The sequence below is a fragment of the Podarcis melisellensis genome (assembly GCF_964234715.1).
Source record: "Podarcis melisellensis genome assembly, chromosome: 13".
NCBI lineage: Eukaryota > Metazoa > Chordata > Lepidosauria > Squamata > Lacertidae > Podarcis > Podarcis melisellensis.
In genome coordinates, this window is record NC_138545.1 from 2692785 (window position 1) to 2708427 (window position 15643).

Consider the following 15643-nt stretch of genomic DNA (forward strand, 5'->3'; position numbering starts at 1 on the left):
TGTGTGTGTTGTGTTGGTTAACTAGTGCTGGGACTATTGTTTTGCGCTCCAAGCCTGACGATAAGTTGGCAATGGAAAACTGGTTTGTTTAGCACGGTGTAGTGTGCTGCCCGCACAATCAATATTTTCTTGCATTGCACTGCACGATATCCTGAAGCCCGTTTTTTTAAAAAAAAAAATAAACCCTGCTGTGTTTATGGCTCGCTCTTTCTAATTTGGCACTCTCATTTGTTTCAATGGGACTTGCATCCCTGTAACACATGTTGAGGATCTCTGCCTATGTTAAGGGCAAAGGGGTACCTTATCATTATTATTACTTCAATTTATGTACCATTCTTTACCCAAAGATCTCAGGGCAGTGTGCAACATTAGAAACACTTTACAAAACATCCAATGATAAAAACATAGTAAAAAGCATGCTTGTTTGTTGTGGGATGGGTGCTCATCTATGCAGCTGTCTCTCAGCATCTACATAACTTCATCAGCATCAAAATGCCAGCCCATATTTCTTCCCACTTAATCCACAGAAAATCAAGTGTTATAAAACAGTATCCGAGGCTGCGTACACACTATGCCTTTAAAGCACTTTTGAAGCACATTTCCCCCACTCAAAGAATTCTGGGCACTGTAGTTTGTCAAAGGGTGCTTTCAGGAACTGTAACTCTGTGAAGGGAAAAGTACAGTGCCCAGAATTCTCAAAGGGAAATAATGTGCTTTGAATGTGCTTTAAAGTTACAGTGTGTACGCAGCCTCTATGGCTCATTTGTGATATCAGACCTCTGTCTAGAAGCACCCGAGAGTTGTGTGTTCCTTCCCTACCATGGGTATCCATATTGCTTGGCCCACACGATTGACCCAGGAATATAAACAGCATAGACCACCTCGTTCTCAGACCCTGACCATGTTTCCTCTGGAATGCTGCAGCTGTTGTGCTCGAGATCTGCAACGGAAAATAAACACCCCGCTGAAAAGAATCTGGGAAGTCTGTGTGATTGAAACAAATGCATTTTCTCTACCCCGGCCCCTTTTCACTTCTCCCTCCCCTTTACTGAATACAAGCCCCTTTGGGGCAGGGACCCTTCCTTTTGTACTGCTGCATAAGGTACAATACATAGTGACAGCAGCAAAACAAAATAACTCATAGAGAAGGCACCAAAAGCAACCCATTGCAGTGACTGGAAGAGGTTCTAGACTCCCACAAGACGCCTTCGTTTTGAAAGGGTAGATTTTACAATGGTCAAGAGCATATGATGATGCTCTTATAATGATGATGCCTTATAATCTCGTGTTCACTGGGCCACCTGGGTCAGACTGATACTCCAGTCTTCCCAAACCCGGTGCCTTTCAAATGTTGGAGCTGGTACTCTTTATCAGCCCAGGGCTGATGGGAGCTGTAGTCCAAGTCTGGTCTATTCTGACAGGCAGCAGCCCTCTAGCTTCTCAATTAGTATTTCCCTTCACCTGATTTATGGACTACAACTTTCCAGACTACTGACCATGCTGGCTGGGACTGATGGGAGCTGGAGCTTAAAAACATCTGGAGAGCCACAGGTTGCACAGGCAGACAGGGGTTCTGCGGGACACTGAGCAGTCACAATTTTTCATATTTAACTGAGGGAAGGAGAGGCCACCAAATGTCTGTCAGCCCCTGCAGGAAAAGCCTTGCCTTTCCCTTCTGTTTTACCTGGGTTCTGGCTACATGTCCAGTCCTCAGACAGAACCGATGGGTCTATGTCACTGCTAAGCCGCCTCCACTTCTCACAGGTTGGATAAGAGCACTGGACCCATGCCATGCACCAGCCTAGAGTGATGAAAGGGGGGAAATCATGAAACAGCAGACTTCAGCTTTATGGAACATGCTTGGAGCTGCACAAGGTGGAGGAGTAGATGAGCATCACTCAGGCTAACTCTTAAGTGTGTGGATTCTTCTGTTAGAGGGGATTAAAGCAATCTGTCTTAATATGAATTGTAGCTATGTTATGGGCTACCATATGAAGATCTAGGAGTCTTGGTTGACCACAAACTTGACATGAGCCAACAGTGTGACGCGGCAGCTAAAAAAGCCAATGCAATTCTGGGCTGCATCAATAGGAGTATAGCATCTAGATCAAGGGAAGTAATTGTGCCACTGTATTCTGCTCTGGTCAGACCTCACCTGGAGTACTGTGTCCAGTTCTGGGCACCACAGTTCAAGAAGGACACTCACAAACTGGAACGTGTCCAGAGGAGGGCAACCAAAATGGTCAAAGGCCTGGAAACAATGCCTTATGAGGAACGGCTAAGGGAGCTGGGCATGTTTAGCCTGGAGAAGAGGAGGTTAAGGGGTGATATGATAGCCATGTTCATAAAAGGATGTCACATAGAGGAGGGAGGAAGGTTGTTTTCTGCTGCTCCAGAGAAGCGGACCCGGAGCAATGGATCCAAACTACAAGAAAGAAGATTCCACCTAAACATTAGGAAGAACTTCCTGACAGTAAGAGCTGTTGGACAGTGGAATTTGGAGAGGTTGGAGAGAGAGAGAGAGAGAGAGAGAGAGAGAGAGAGAGAGAGAGAGAGAGAGAGAGAGAGAGAGAAAGCTGGTATGATGTTGAAGCCACAATGACCAATTGCATACTTTGTGGCTGCAACACCATGCCAAATTCTCTCTCACACACACCTGCCCCTGCTGTTTTCCTCAACATCCAGCCTGATGGATGTTTAAGTTCTGGAGAACTTAAAAGTGCTCATGATTTTCTGACATTTTGGCTGTCCTACTTTGGATTTAGTTTCTCCTGTGGACCAATATCTATGCTTTCCCCCTCTATACATAGGATAGGCAACCTCCATGTAAAATAATAAATTGACTCAAATCTGACATCCAGGACAGCAACAACTCAGAAACTAGTGGGAGAGAGGTCTTGAATCTCCCGAGGCACTCTGTGGCCGTCCAAAATATCATTATTCAACAAAGGACCTTGAAAGGGAGACTTCGGGATGAAACTGCTGAACAAGAATTCAGGAGAATTTCTCTCCCACTACAGGTGGTAAAATAACCTCACAAAGTGATCATTGTGCTAATGTCACCTATTAGTACTGCTGCTGTGAATGGCGGTTGCTGTGGCTTAAAAGCATTGTCACAGAGCCTTATATTCCACAGCCCTCTGGACCACTGTCTACACCCCCCTCCCCACCCTCCAATACTCCCAACTATATGTGCCTGCCAATTTCATGCAGGTGAAGTCTAGCCAAGAAAGAAAGCTACTGCAATCATAGTCTTTATGGTGCCACAAGACCCTTGGCAGTTTCCCCATAATTAATGGAATATCTAACAACGGCAGCTCTGCAGCCTCCTTTGTGGGTGTTCTGTGATTCAATACACTTCATTTTATTATTTTTAAGCAGTGGGCCACTCAGTTCACTTTCTTGTTCTTACAGCAAGTTATTTAAGGTTGCATCAATCCCCGCCAAACGTCCAGGGCTTTCCCCTGTGGACTGTGCACAAAAAAACGGCAGGAGCGCCGCAGCCCACCAGAGCTCCGAAGCCAGTCTGGCTGATCTGCCTTCGATCCCCCATCCCCATTTATCCCCCATCCTCCCTAAAAACCCTCTGGAGCAGCAGGAAGGGTTCAGCTCACTGCAGCCACTTCCTCCTCGGTCTGCCTCCTCCTTCTCCTGCATTTCCTCTTGGTCAACGCGGACGTGGGCGTTGCCCTGAACTTTCTTCTTGGGCGCACCTTTCCGGTTTTCCTTACGCCCTCCATTGTCTCCTCCTGATTTCTCATCTGCCAGGAGACAAAGAGAAACAAGTTGTTGTGCGCGCCCGTGTTTGCCTCTTTGCAAAAACACCGGGAGAGCGGTGGTGGGGTGGCAGCAACAGCGGAGCTGGTGAGTGCGGGGAGGAAACTGTGAGCTGCCTAGCAGTCAAGAGCAGCAACTTGTTTTGAAACACTGGAAAGAATGTGGATCTCTGCCCTACACAGGGCTTGTGGCCCCTCTCCCTAGCGCTGCACTGGTACTGAGTCACTTCCCTTTGCCAGGCTTCCCACCCACCCGGACACGTTCGGCCCATGGCACCTGCTGCTCCCATCTTGCACAGCCCCCATTCATTTCAACTGAGGTTTATCCCTGGTGTGTTTTGCTCAGTGTTTGTTCATGCAAGAGACTTAGGCTATGTACACATTAGGGGTAAGTTTCTGCCACTGTGGTTCAATTCGCATTTGCGCATTGCTGTGTACACCAAAGAGAGGGCAAGGGTGTCTTCACCTGATGCACATTACCTGTTTGGTTTTTCCATGCCTGCATTCCCTCCCCACAAAACTCCTATTCACAAAACTGCCACCTGAGCATGCTCAGTGGCTGTCTCAAGCATACATACCTCTGCTTAACTGCAAAATGAACGTGGCTTTCCTTTTCAAATCGGATGGAAGATAGTTTGAACAACAGGGTTTATCAAGAAACCACAGGATATGAATTGTGCCAAAGCCATGTGTACACATAGTTTCAAACACTAGCAGTGGGAGCGTACTAAAGCCAGAGTAAATAGTAATATGTACATAGGCTTACTTTTCTCCTGTCTGTCCTTATTCACAGAATGTGTTCCGTGTTTCTTTTTTTTTAGCAGATGCCGCTTCTGATCCAATTCTGAAACAATCACCTCACTTTTCTTTCCAAAGACAACGTCCTCCGCAGCTGAAGAGACCCCCAAAGCCTTCCTGAAGAAAAGAGCACAAGCACACAGTTGGGGCCTACTTCGGTGGGGTGGAATATTGAAAACTAGTCTGCTTGGGGACATTGATACAAGTTGCACTGATATGTTTCCAGCAGGGGTGAGCAAATCTCAGTTTCTCATTTCTCCAGTGGGAAGATCAGTTGTCCATGTTTTTGTGAATTTTTTAAGTTCTCATGAAAAGTCATCGGCATTTTAGTGCTAACTTTTCCAAATATACCCATGCTTGTATAAAATTTTGGCCAATAATTTTGCAGACCAATTTTCCCTAACTGTAATACCTTTGTATGCTATTTACACTAGTATGCACACGTTTGCGCATACTTTAACCTACTATGTACATTTTTGAATGGATTACTTGGCTTGAAGAACCGTACTTCAAAATTCAGAGAAATGTGAATTTCGAGGGGTAGCTGGGGCTTTGTTCTCGTAGTGTTTCAGAAAGGGCAAATTAGGTTCACCTTAAAATGAGAACTGAGTTTGAATGTCTCCCCCATCCCTAGAGGAAGGAACAATGTCGCTCACCACCACCACTATGAACCAGGTCATAACATGCTTCAGCCTCCTGGATCATTCACCAAAATTTGTAGCTAAATAAACATGGAGATCAGTGCACTCTCCTCATCCAAGGGGAAGTGATGCTGTGTGAAGGTTTCCCTGAACTTTACATCACTCACAAGAAACATAAGGGACCTTCTTTCAGCCCCAAAGTTTGCTTTTTAAGAGAATAAGTTTAACTCTTCCCCTGCCACTGTTTCCCGACTCTAATTGTCTACCCCGTGTATCTAAAAGGCACGATTAGTACATTTAGAACCCCCTTGATGCAGAGAGGAAGTTGCTTTGGGCAGAGAAAAGATGTGTGCAGAAAGGGTTAAGTGCCACGTCCCTTCTGCAGAAGACACACGTCTTTACCTTGGCCAGAGCCATGGCTGGGGTTTGCCCTGGTGACCCCTCCAGAGGGGTGACAGCTCCCAGCTTGTATGCATGTGTATGCTAATACATGTATGTGTGTGTGTGTGCACACACACAGGCCAGCCAAACTGGCGTCTTTGACCCTGGTGAAAGAAAGCCTAGTTACACCCCTGCCTTGGTCTCTGTGACACTTGAGATATATATTTTCAAGACTTACCCTAAAGCTGTGACCTTAATTGGTTTGAAACTGTTTTTAACTGAATTTTAAGTTGCCCTGGACCGTTATAGTAACATCCTCCCATTGGAGGTGTTCTTTAACAATATTCTAAGGAAGGCGCCTGGGAACACCAACTAAAACTAAACTCTGCTACATAGACATTTCCTGTACTTGGGCACCACCTTGAGGCCAAAGCGTGATTTTCACATGCCTGGAGATTCCTGCGTTGCATTTCTAAATAATATTGCCCAGGTAGGCGGTCTCGGGGCTTTTTTTACGCAACTGAGGCTTAAATCAGCTTTTGCTTTCATTAGTTTGCAAACGTGAATGAAAATCCCACACTGATAGCAGTCATTTCTTTCACATTATGTCCTTCAATAGATAACATTCACACACAACTTACACAGAACACTCCCATAAATTGAAATAGGCTGTATGAGGGAGTATCAGAGCAAGTTTAGCAATTTGCAATATAAAACTGCTGGTAGAAATCTATGATTTTTTTATTAATTTAGGTCAACCTTCCTGGTGCCCTCCAGATGCTTTGGACTACAACTCCACATAGCTATACTCGCTGGGGCTGGTGTGCCCTCACGGGAACACAACACCAAGATTTGTTTACTGCCTCCTTCACATTTCTTCCCTCTGGTAAGAGATAATTTCCCTTGCCCTATTAATAAAACCATACCATCCAAGCTCTCAGATTTACCTGTGATGTTACAAGACGCTCATTCCTATGTTGCTTTTTAGCTGGAAAATCGCCACACATTTCTTATCTAATTCATACTGACTAACTAAAGTTCCCAGCTATCTTTTTTCCCCGGCAGGGGCCCTACACCTTTCACAGTAGCACAAAAAAGCAGGCAACCCTTTTCCTCCATCGCCAGAGCTGCATTTTGTGAACTGCTCCAGCTGCTGAATTCCTGCTTGTCACCTATCTGCTAAAGACACAGGTGGGGAAAGGCTCAACAAACCTGCTTTACAATGTCAGGTACATAAATCTGATAGCCTTTGTTACCGCGCCATGTGAAAGATAGGGGGAATACAGGCCTGATTTGTCCACCCAGGAATGGGGAATGTCAGGTTTAGAAGTCAAGTGCAACACTACAGGCATTTCTGTCTGGGTCTTGGAACTCTCCTCAGGCCACACACCCTTCACCGGCCCCGCTTTGCGCCCTCCTTGAGTGTTTGTGCTTGGCTGGAATTTGTTCCTGACCGCTGATAATGCCCTTTGTATTATGTATTGAAGTTCTCACCCTGGGCCAACAGGGGGATACTGTAGATAGTTCAGGTCCACATATGCAAATAAGGGATCGAAAGTGATGTTCAGTGATTGGATAGTTACAGAAAGTGTTACAGTTGCGTTGTAGTGGAGCTCTATAGAAGCAGGCTGGCTGAACCCTTCAGTTCAGTTCTGTTCTGACCTGTGAATAAACAAGAGCTGTTTGGAGAATCGCTGTGTCGTCTGATATGTTCACCCACAACTTAACACTTGGGGAGCCTGGATGGAGGATAGAGAAGGGTGTGAGAGTATGTGTAGAAACTGTACAAAGGTAAAATCTGCATCCATTGCCCTGCCTGTTTTTGCCTCTAGCACTGTCCACCACTGCCAGGTACACACACACACACACACACGCCACAGTAGGTTCTCTGTGGTGCTCGGGTTGAAAAAGGTTCCCTGGGCCCTGCTTTAGGGTCTCCTTGCTTGCAGCACTTTGGGTTCTGGTCAGCTCCTTCCCTGCACCAGCGAAGCACAAGCCCACAACGTTCAAGGTGCAAATTACAGAAATTGTTTTTGAGGAACGGCTTGGGAATGCCTCTGGGGACGTGAAGAGCGCCCCGCCTTCAGCAGCGAGGCTGAATATGCAGCCGTGCAACTCACCTTCCCAGATCTTGTTTCTCAGTAGGCTTTGCCGAAATGGTTCTCTTCGCAGAGTCTTCTGGAAATTAAAAAAAGCAAAACAGCTTTAAATAGCTAAGCCCTGAAGGATTATGAGTTCATAAAATAGTTTGATGTTGGCTTGAGCGAGAATCACTGCCAGCTCCCAAACATTATCTTCAAAAGTTGTCAGGCTTCCAAAGTTTCAGCCATTAACAGAGCTTCTCAGATGTAAGTATGACTGAATTCAAGGGGGTTACTTCCAGGTAAGTAGGAATATGATTGCAACTGTAGTGGCACAACTCATGGTAGATGGCAAAGCAAGTACTCCAAGAGTTTAAGCAGCATCTGGTTGTGGGAACCAAGGGGGGGAAGCCAGTTTCAGTTCTCCGTCTCTAGCCTCCTTCATTCCTGCTTTCTGTTAACACAATATTATGTTGCTGCTGTGGGGAGGGGTCATTCAGAGGGCCTTCTGGGGGACTAAACACTCCTTGTCCGTTCCATCCTTACCCCTCAAGGGAACCATGCAATAAAACCAACTGACAATTAAGACCAAGTGTTTGTGTGTGAAGTGCCTCAGATTTTAGTGGCCATGTCTATCTTACAGCAACATCTTTCTGCCCTTGTGTCTCTCCCCAACCAGCATACCCATACACTCCTGCAAAGGCTTCTGAAGCGCGCTCTGGACAATCTCCTCGAACTGTGCATCGGTGAGGCCACCTTCTTCCTGCCAAAAGATGAGCAAATGTAGCAACAATACCACGCCCTGAATAGTAAGCATAGGCCCCTGGTTCAAATCCCCATGACGGGGTGAGCTCCCGTTGCTCGGTCCCTGCTCCTGCCAACCTAGCAGTTCAAAAGCACCTCAAAGTGCAAGTAGATAAATAAGTACTGCTCTGGTGGGAAGGTAAACGGCGTTTCCATGCGCTGCTCTGGTTTGCCAGAAGCGGCTTAGTCCTGCTAGCCACATGACCTGGAAGCTGTACGCCGGCTCCCTCGGCCAGTAAAGCGAGATGAGCGCCGCAACCCCAGAGTCGTCTGCGACTGGACCTAATGGTCAGGGGTCCTTTTACCTTTACTATTATTTATATAGGTGAGTTTTGGCCTTGTTTGTTAACTAGTCTGAGTATTTACAGGTGGAAGAATGGTAAGCAAGCACCTGATGGTCATAACCATAGCACTCTTCCATGCCAGAAATACGGAGCTGCAAAATGAGGCCTGTATAATGGGATTCCTTCAGTGCAAGATTTTGCACCTTTCCTCAGAGAGGTTTAGCTTGTTTCCTGCGGGAACAATTTTCATAGAATCACAGAATCTCAGAGCTGGAAAGCATCCCAAGGGCCATCTAGTCCAAACCCCTGCAATGCAGGAATTTATCTAATTGTTTCCCACAGCACCACTCACTCATTGCCTGAAGTTATTTGCACACATTTTAATTCACATCTGGGTGGTGCTCTTGCCTTTTTGGAGATTAAGGCCTGTTGAAGAGGCACTACTGAACTTCGGAAGAAATTTGCATAAAAAGTAAGGTTAGCAGGGCCCATGTTTAATAACTGCCAAAGAAACTCACAACCTCTGGCAAGCTATTCCCCAACTGAAAAAAATAGAGCGGAGGAATCTAAATTTCATGTGGGCTTTAAAGGCTGGACCTACATTGATCTCTAAAAACACTATTAAAAACAACGTTAAATATTGTTATATATCGCTCAATGTATTTTCCCATTGCCAGCAGTTCGCAGCTCTGCAGCTCCCACAGGTGTCAAATTTTTATAATTCATTTTTAATGTTATAACCGACCAGTGTAGATTAGTCCTAAGTCTACACCTCCTCAGAGAAAGAGATGCCTCTGTTGTTGACTGCAAACACCACATTTCCCAAGTTTTCTCAACAGCAGAAAACTCTGAGCTAGGAAAAAGGTCCCTGAAGCAGTGTGCCTCTAACGTATGTTGATTACATCCCGGTATCATCACGGTGCCCTATCGGTACGGAGGTAAATGTGACTCATTCATAACTTAGTCTGAGCCAAAATTAACAAGCTTTCAACCATTGCCAGGGATCAGCCCTGGGGCATGTGGAAGAATAAAGATGCGGGTGCTTCTGAACATATGCAGAGGGGTCTTTCCCTCAATCATTGCAGGCCCTCTATCCACAGGCCAAGCAACCCTCAACTTAAGTATCCTCTGAAAACGAGAAGGGCAAAACTTTTAGTGGTTTTTATGGGGTGGGATGTTAACTATTTTAAAATATGCTTTTTAGAGTTGTTATCTACCAAGAGCTTCCAAGGAGAGAGCTCTGAAGATTTGACTTGGAAAAATCCTCCCTTGAGGGAGCAAACCTATATAATAAATAGGTAAAGGTAAAGGGACCCCTGACCGTTAGGTCCAGTCATGACCGACTCTGGGGTTGCGGCGCTCATCTCGCTTCATTAGCCAAGGGAGCCGGCGTACAGCTTCCGGGTCATGTGGCCAACAGGACTAAGCCGCTTCTGGCGAACCAAAGCAGCGCACGGAAACGCCGTTTACCTTCCCGCCGGAGCAGTACCTATTTATCTACTTGCACTTTGACGTGCTTTTGAACTGCTAGGTTGGCAGGAAAAGGGACCGAGCATCGGGAGCTCACCCCGTCGCGGGGATTCGAACCGCTGACCTTCTGATCGGCAAGTCCTAGGCTCTGTGGTTTAACCTACAGCGCCACCCGCGTCCCATATAATAAATAGTGGTATATAGCGGTATATACATTCAATAAATAATGATGATCATCTGCATTTCCACCACCTACATTTCTGGCCATGCCTGGATCCTTCTTGCAGTCTTCTCCCTTTACAGTCCTAGCAGGAGGGCTCCCTTTCTTCCTCTTATCTTGAGCGTTCGATGTTTTGAGGGGCTTGGCTGCAATTCTGTCATGTGGGGCATGGGCATGGTGCAGAGGAGCAGGGATGCCTTTAGTTTCAGCACCTTCCTGTTTGTCCTGGAGCTCTAGCAGTTCCCCTTTTGCAAAGAGCTCGCGAGGTTTAGCTACTGGGGGAGCAAACGTTCTTTTGGGCACTTTCCCAGCTTCTGAAGTTGCAGAAAACACATCATGTTGTTTAGCACATAATAACATATGGTTAGTAACATAGTAACATCACAGAACGCATTTTGCTGCCTGAGACAGAAAATCCAAGGCCTTCCTCAACCTGTCAGTCTCCAGCTGTGCAGGCTGCAGCTGGTGGGAGGTGGTGTCAAAAACATCTGGAAGGCACTGCTCAAGCCTTCTAAATCCTGTTCTAGACTTTAAAAAAAAGGGTTGTTTTTTTAAAAAATAGTTGTTGTTTTTTTAAAAAAAAGGATGGTTACTGCTGCCATCCTTTTATTTTAATGCCCCAGAATATGAGCAAACTTCTGCATCGGAAGACTGTGGTGTGAGTTCATACTCCCTCTCAAAGCAGAGAATACCGTATTTTTTGCTCTATAAGACTCACTTTTTCCCTCCTAAAAAGTAAGGGGAAATGTGTGTGCGTCTTATGGAGTGAATGCAGGCTGCGCAGCTATCCCAGGAGCCAGAACAACAAGAGGGACCACTGCTTTCACTGTGCAGCAATCCCTCTTGCTGTTCTGGCTTCTGAGATTCAGAATATTTTATTTCTTGTTTTCCTCCTCCAAAAACTAGGTGCGTCTTGTGGTCTGGTGCGTCTTATAGAGCGAGAAATACAGTGACCTTTGTCAATCTCATACCCCTGCTTTTGACAAGAGTGAAATTGACAGTTTTCAGCTTTGGCATCATTTGGGAAACAAAACCACAATTTTAACTGGAAAACACAATCTTCTTCTCTCTAGTGCTTTAAGTGCACATCTAGTGACACATGTTGTTGCTGCTGCTGCCACCACCACTATTTATACACGCACATACACTTCTTTCCCTCCCCTGGAAGGATAAAATGGAGCAGTTTTTGCAATTTCTTTAAGAGCTTGCAGAAAGTGGTGTGGTAAAGAGCTAGGGGGTTGCTCTTTGTAGCACTGTGTGGAACAGGAGCAGCCCCCCCCCCCCCGCACTACTTGCGCCTGAGAAACACACCCACACGGCACAGTACTTCCTTTAAAATAAATAAATGGAGCACACACTGATCTTACCGCCTTTATTGTTCTGACTTGTCATTATGCATCAGCGGTGTGTCTACACTGGGAGGTGTGCGTTTTTAGTCTAACTTAAGAAACGAGAAGAGGGGGGGAAGGAAGAGAAAGCAATAAAAATACATGATTAGCTGTTTTTCTTTTTAAAGAGTTGCTATGTTCTTTGAGAAGATAAAAGACGGGGGACGGCCCCAGGATTTCCCTGCATTTTCTAAATCCTAGCTTCAGATAGGAATCCCAACTGCGTAATCTAACCACAGTTAAAATCCGTGAGCTGTTCTCAATGCAGTCAAAACGTTATTTGCAGAAGTGTGTGTGTAGTGTGCTGTTCATTATTAATTTGGAATTAAACGGTGTGATCTTGGACTGTTCTCTCAATTGTAAATTGGACCTTATAGCTTTCCTCCCTAGGTACAACTGATTTTTTTAAAAAAATAGAGAGGATCTATGCTGTTAATAATGATGGCTATGTTCTACCTCCACTGTCTAAGGCTACCTTTGAATGCCCATTGCTGAGATTCACAAGTGGGGAGAACACAGCTGTGTTCAAATCCTGCTTGCAGGTTTCCCATACAGTGGTACCTCAGGTTAAGTACTTCATTTGTTCTGGAGGTCCGTACTTAACCTGAAACTGTTCTTAACCTGAAGACCACTTTAGCTAATGGGGCCTCCCGCGGCCGTCGTGCGATTTCTGTTCTCATCCTGAAGCAAAGTTCTTAACCTGAAGCACTATTTCTGGGTTAGCGGAGTCAGTAACCTGAAGCGTATGTAACCTGAAACATATGTAACCTGAGGTGCCACTGTAATAGGTACCTGTCTGGCCACTGTGAGAACAGGATGCTGGACTAGATGGGCCTTTGGCCTGATCCAGCAGCCGGGCTCTTTTTACATTCTTACATTCATTATTGCACTGCACAGGAAGCAAAAACCAATTGGTAAGGTATTCAGATTCACTGTAGAGGTACCACCTGTTGATTTCTGCCTATTGTGAAAAAGGCAGAGACCATGGGCGTAGCCAAGGGGGGGCAGATAGGGGCAGCTGCCCCCCTAAATCAATAAAAATCAATGGCTAACTGAGGTTCTGCCCACCCCCCAACAAAACTCCTGGCTACGTCCATGGCAGAGACCCCTCTTCTCCTGAAAAGCTGGCAGCCCTCTGTGGAGGTAGGAAAACATGAGGTCTAAATTACCGTATATCGGAGGAAGCATTCACAAAACCAGAACTTTTTGTCACTGGGTTAATTCATTCGCATAATAAATACCTCCCCCCCCCTTACATTTTCTGTTTTGCATTAAGGTTATTGTTAAAGCTTGATTACTGTTAAGGTTACGCAACCAGGATTTAGTTGACAAATGGCCTCTCTCCATTAAAACGGCGCCAGTGCTGCCTTGTTCCTGTCAAAAAAATTACAGGACACAACAAGGCTGTGCTGCAATGCCTCTGGACAATCGTTGAACTGACGTTTGGTTTCTTGTTTCCAGACCTGACAGGCACATGCCCCCGGAAGCAGAGTAGTCAGAAACTTCTTAGCAAGAAAAAGAAGGAAGTGTTGGTTTAATTTATTTAATACGACCATCAGCCATGCCTTTTCATTTGTTATTTAAAAATCAAAGTGGATGCTGTTGGAAGTTTGAGTAGTATTTCATGGGTTAAAAAGGAGTGAGGAATCTCCAGAATCCCAGACTACCCCTGCACTTTTAACTTTGTGATCTGACTTCCTATCTCATTGACAGACTTATTTTACAATTTCCTTCTCTTCCTCCTCACACTTCTCTCTTGGACTTCAAAATGAGAGGTCATCTACCCTCTGAGAAAACGAAAGAGCAAGCAAAGGAGCTAATTTTTCTATCCAAGATAGGTATTTCCTACAGGAAACACTACTTTTCTTATTACATTATTTTCTATGTATGTGATTACAAGTAAAATCTACTCTTCGCTAGTTTAAAACGCTGCTCACTCTGCACACCAAGAATGTTTCAGCAGGTGACTAACCAGTCACAATTCCAAATTAATATTGAACAGCACACTACACACACACACACAATTAGAAACAAAACTGTAACCACGATCTGTGCTGCTTTACAACAGTTACATGTGCCAGGTTTTGATTCTTCTATGCGATCTCAAATAATAAGTTCAACCCTCCTGTACAGTGAGTTCAAGGGACTGTGACCTTTCAGGAACATAGCAGAGGTGCAAAGGAGTCCTTGTCTTTAAGAAGATTGGAAGACCTCTGCTGGCCCAGACCAAAGGCCTGTTATGAATAAAATGCACGTAGATATTCACAACACAGGTTTCTGCCAGAGTAGCCAGCCGGAAGCCCAGGAGCAGAGCAGGGAGGCAATAGCTGTCTCACTCACTATCTCTCCTGAGCAACTGATATTCCCCTGGGCGGCATTGCTGCCTCTGAACCTGAAACTCCAGAGGGCTGCTCTTCATTTCAGAACACCGAGGCTCCATATAACACAATGAGTCTCTTCTTCGCATTCTGAGGAGGGCAGAATCAGAAAGCAGGAAAAGTTGCCCGGTGAAGCAACTAGCTCTGAGCACTTCCCAGTGCCTTGGGCATTCTCTGCCTTCCCAGCAATCATATCGTGAGGTTTTTTAGTTTTTTTAAAAAGACAGGTTTCTAGTTCTCATGAGGCGGAAGTAATTGGTGAATAATAAGACCCCTGTTATCACTTGCATGGGGGCTGAAACAAGGCTTTCTACACCGAATACATTTCTGTGTAAGAAATCTAAGTTTAATAGTTGTGCTTTCCCTCCCAGGAGCACAAGCAAACAAAGATGGGGGAATATTGACCCCAGCAGAAAGGTTCTCACAAAACCCATTTGCATCGTCCGTGTGACTTTACCCTCAAACCACACAAATCTCAGTGCTTCCTCCCTGTATATTTGGGTTTACGCTATAACAACCACAATCCAATGAATTGCAGGGGGCTTGGGTTCCAAACCACTCCATTCAGGATTCTTAACTATTTATTTCAGTGTTTTGAGGTGGATATATCAGTCACCACTTTCTGCTGTGCCCTTTTCCATGCCCACTACTTCCTCAGTGCTTTCATTTAGTTTCTGGCTGTGCTTGGAATTACTGTACTGTTCCGTATATAAGACGGGAAAAAGGGGGGTAGTCTTATACACGGGGGCAATCTCCCCCCATTTTCTTAATTTTCAGTCCCCCAAAATAGGGGGCGCCTTATACACAGAAAAATACGGTTTTTCCAGCACTCTCTTTCCCAAAAAAAGAGAGAGGGAAATCTGTGTGCATGCCCTGTTGGTACTTAATCAACATTACAGAATCAACTAACTCAACTGAAGGGCTACATCCCAGGGGTGTAGCCAGGATTTTAGTTGGAGGGGCAGGCCTTTTGTTGGGGTGGGCAGAACCTCAGTTAGCTATGTATTTTTATTGATTTGGGAGAGCAGCTGCCCTTCCCTGCCCCCCCCCCCGGCTATGCCCATGGCTTGTCCACATCTCCTCTTGTCTCATGTCTAGAAAGCACAGGCCTGAGAGGCATTCTGCCACTTTCCCCAGGAAGGTAAAAGGTAAAGGGACCCCTGACCATCAGGTCCAGTCGTGACCGACTCTGGGGTTGCGGCGCTCATCTCGCTTTGCTGGCCGAGGGAGCCGGCGTCCAGCTTCCGGGTCATGTGGCCAGCAGGACTAAGCTGCTTCTGGCGAACCAGAGCAGCGCATGGAAACGCCGTTTATCTTCCCGCCGGAGCGGTACCTATTGATCTACTTGCACTGGTGTGCTTTCGAACTGCTAGGTGGGCAGGAGCAGGGACTGAGCAACGGGAGCTCACTCCGTCGCGGGGA

General features: G+C 45.7%; 1 protein-coding gene across 2 annotated transcripts in view; it reads right to left on the reverse strand.

The window, feature by feature from the left end:
• ZCWPW1 (zinc finger CW-type and PWWP domain containing 1) overlaps positions 1-15643 on the reverse strand; it is a 31188-nt gene that overhangs the window by 11842 nt on the left and 3703 nt on the right. The window contains exons 2-9 of one of the 2 annotated variants that reach the window (XM_081886831.1): positions 11823-11896; positions 10492-10769; positions 8362-8440; positions 7717-7771; positions 4543-4691; positions 3615-3761; positions 1685-1801; positions 820-940 (exon numbers count right to left, since the gene is read on the reverse strand). In XM_081886831.1, coding sequence (XP_081742957.1) covers positions 820-940; positions 1685-1801; positions 3615-3761; positions 4543-4691; positions 7717-7771; positions 8362-8440; positions 10492-10769; positions 11823-11847 — 971 coding nt within the window. In that variant the 5' untranslated portion in view covers positions 11848-11896. Of the gene's footprint in view, positions 1-819; positions 941-1684; positions 1802-3614; positions 3762-4542; positions 4692-7716; positions 7775-8361; positions 8441-10491; positions 10770-11822; positions 11897-15643 lie in introns of both variants that reach the window. The other variant, XM_081886830.1, reaches the window with a different exon arrangement.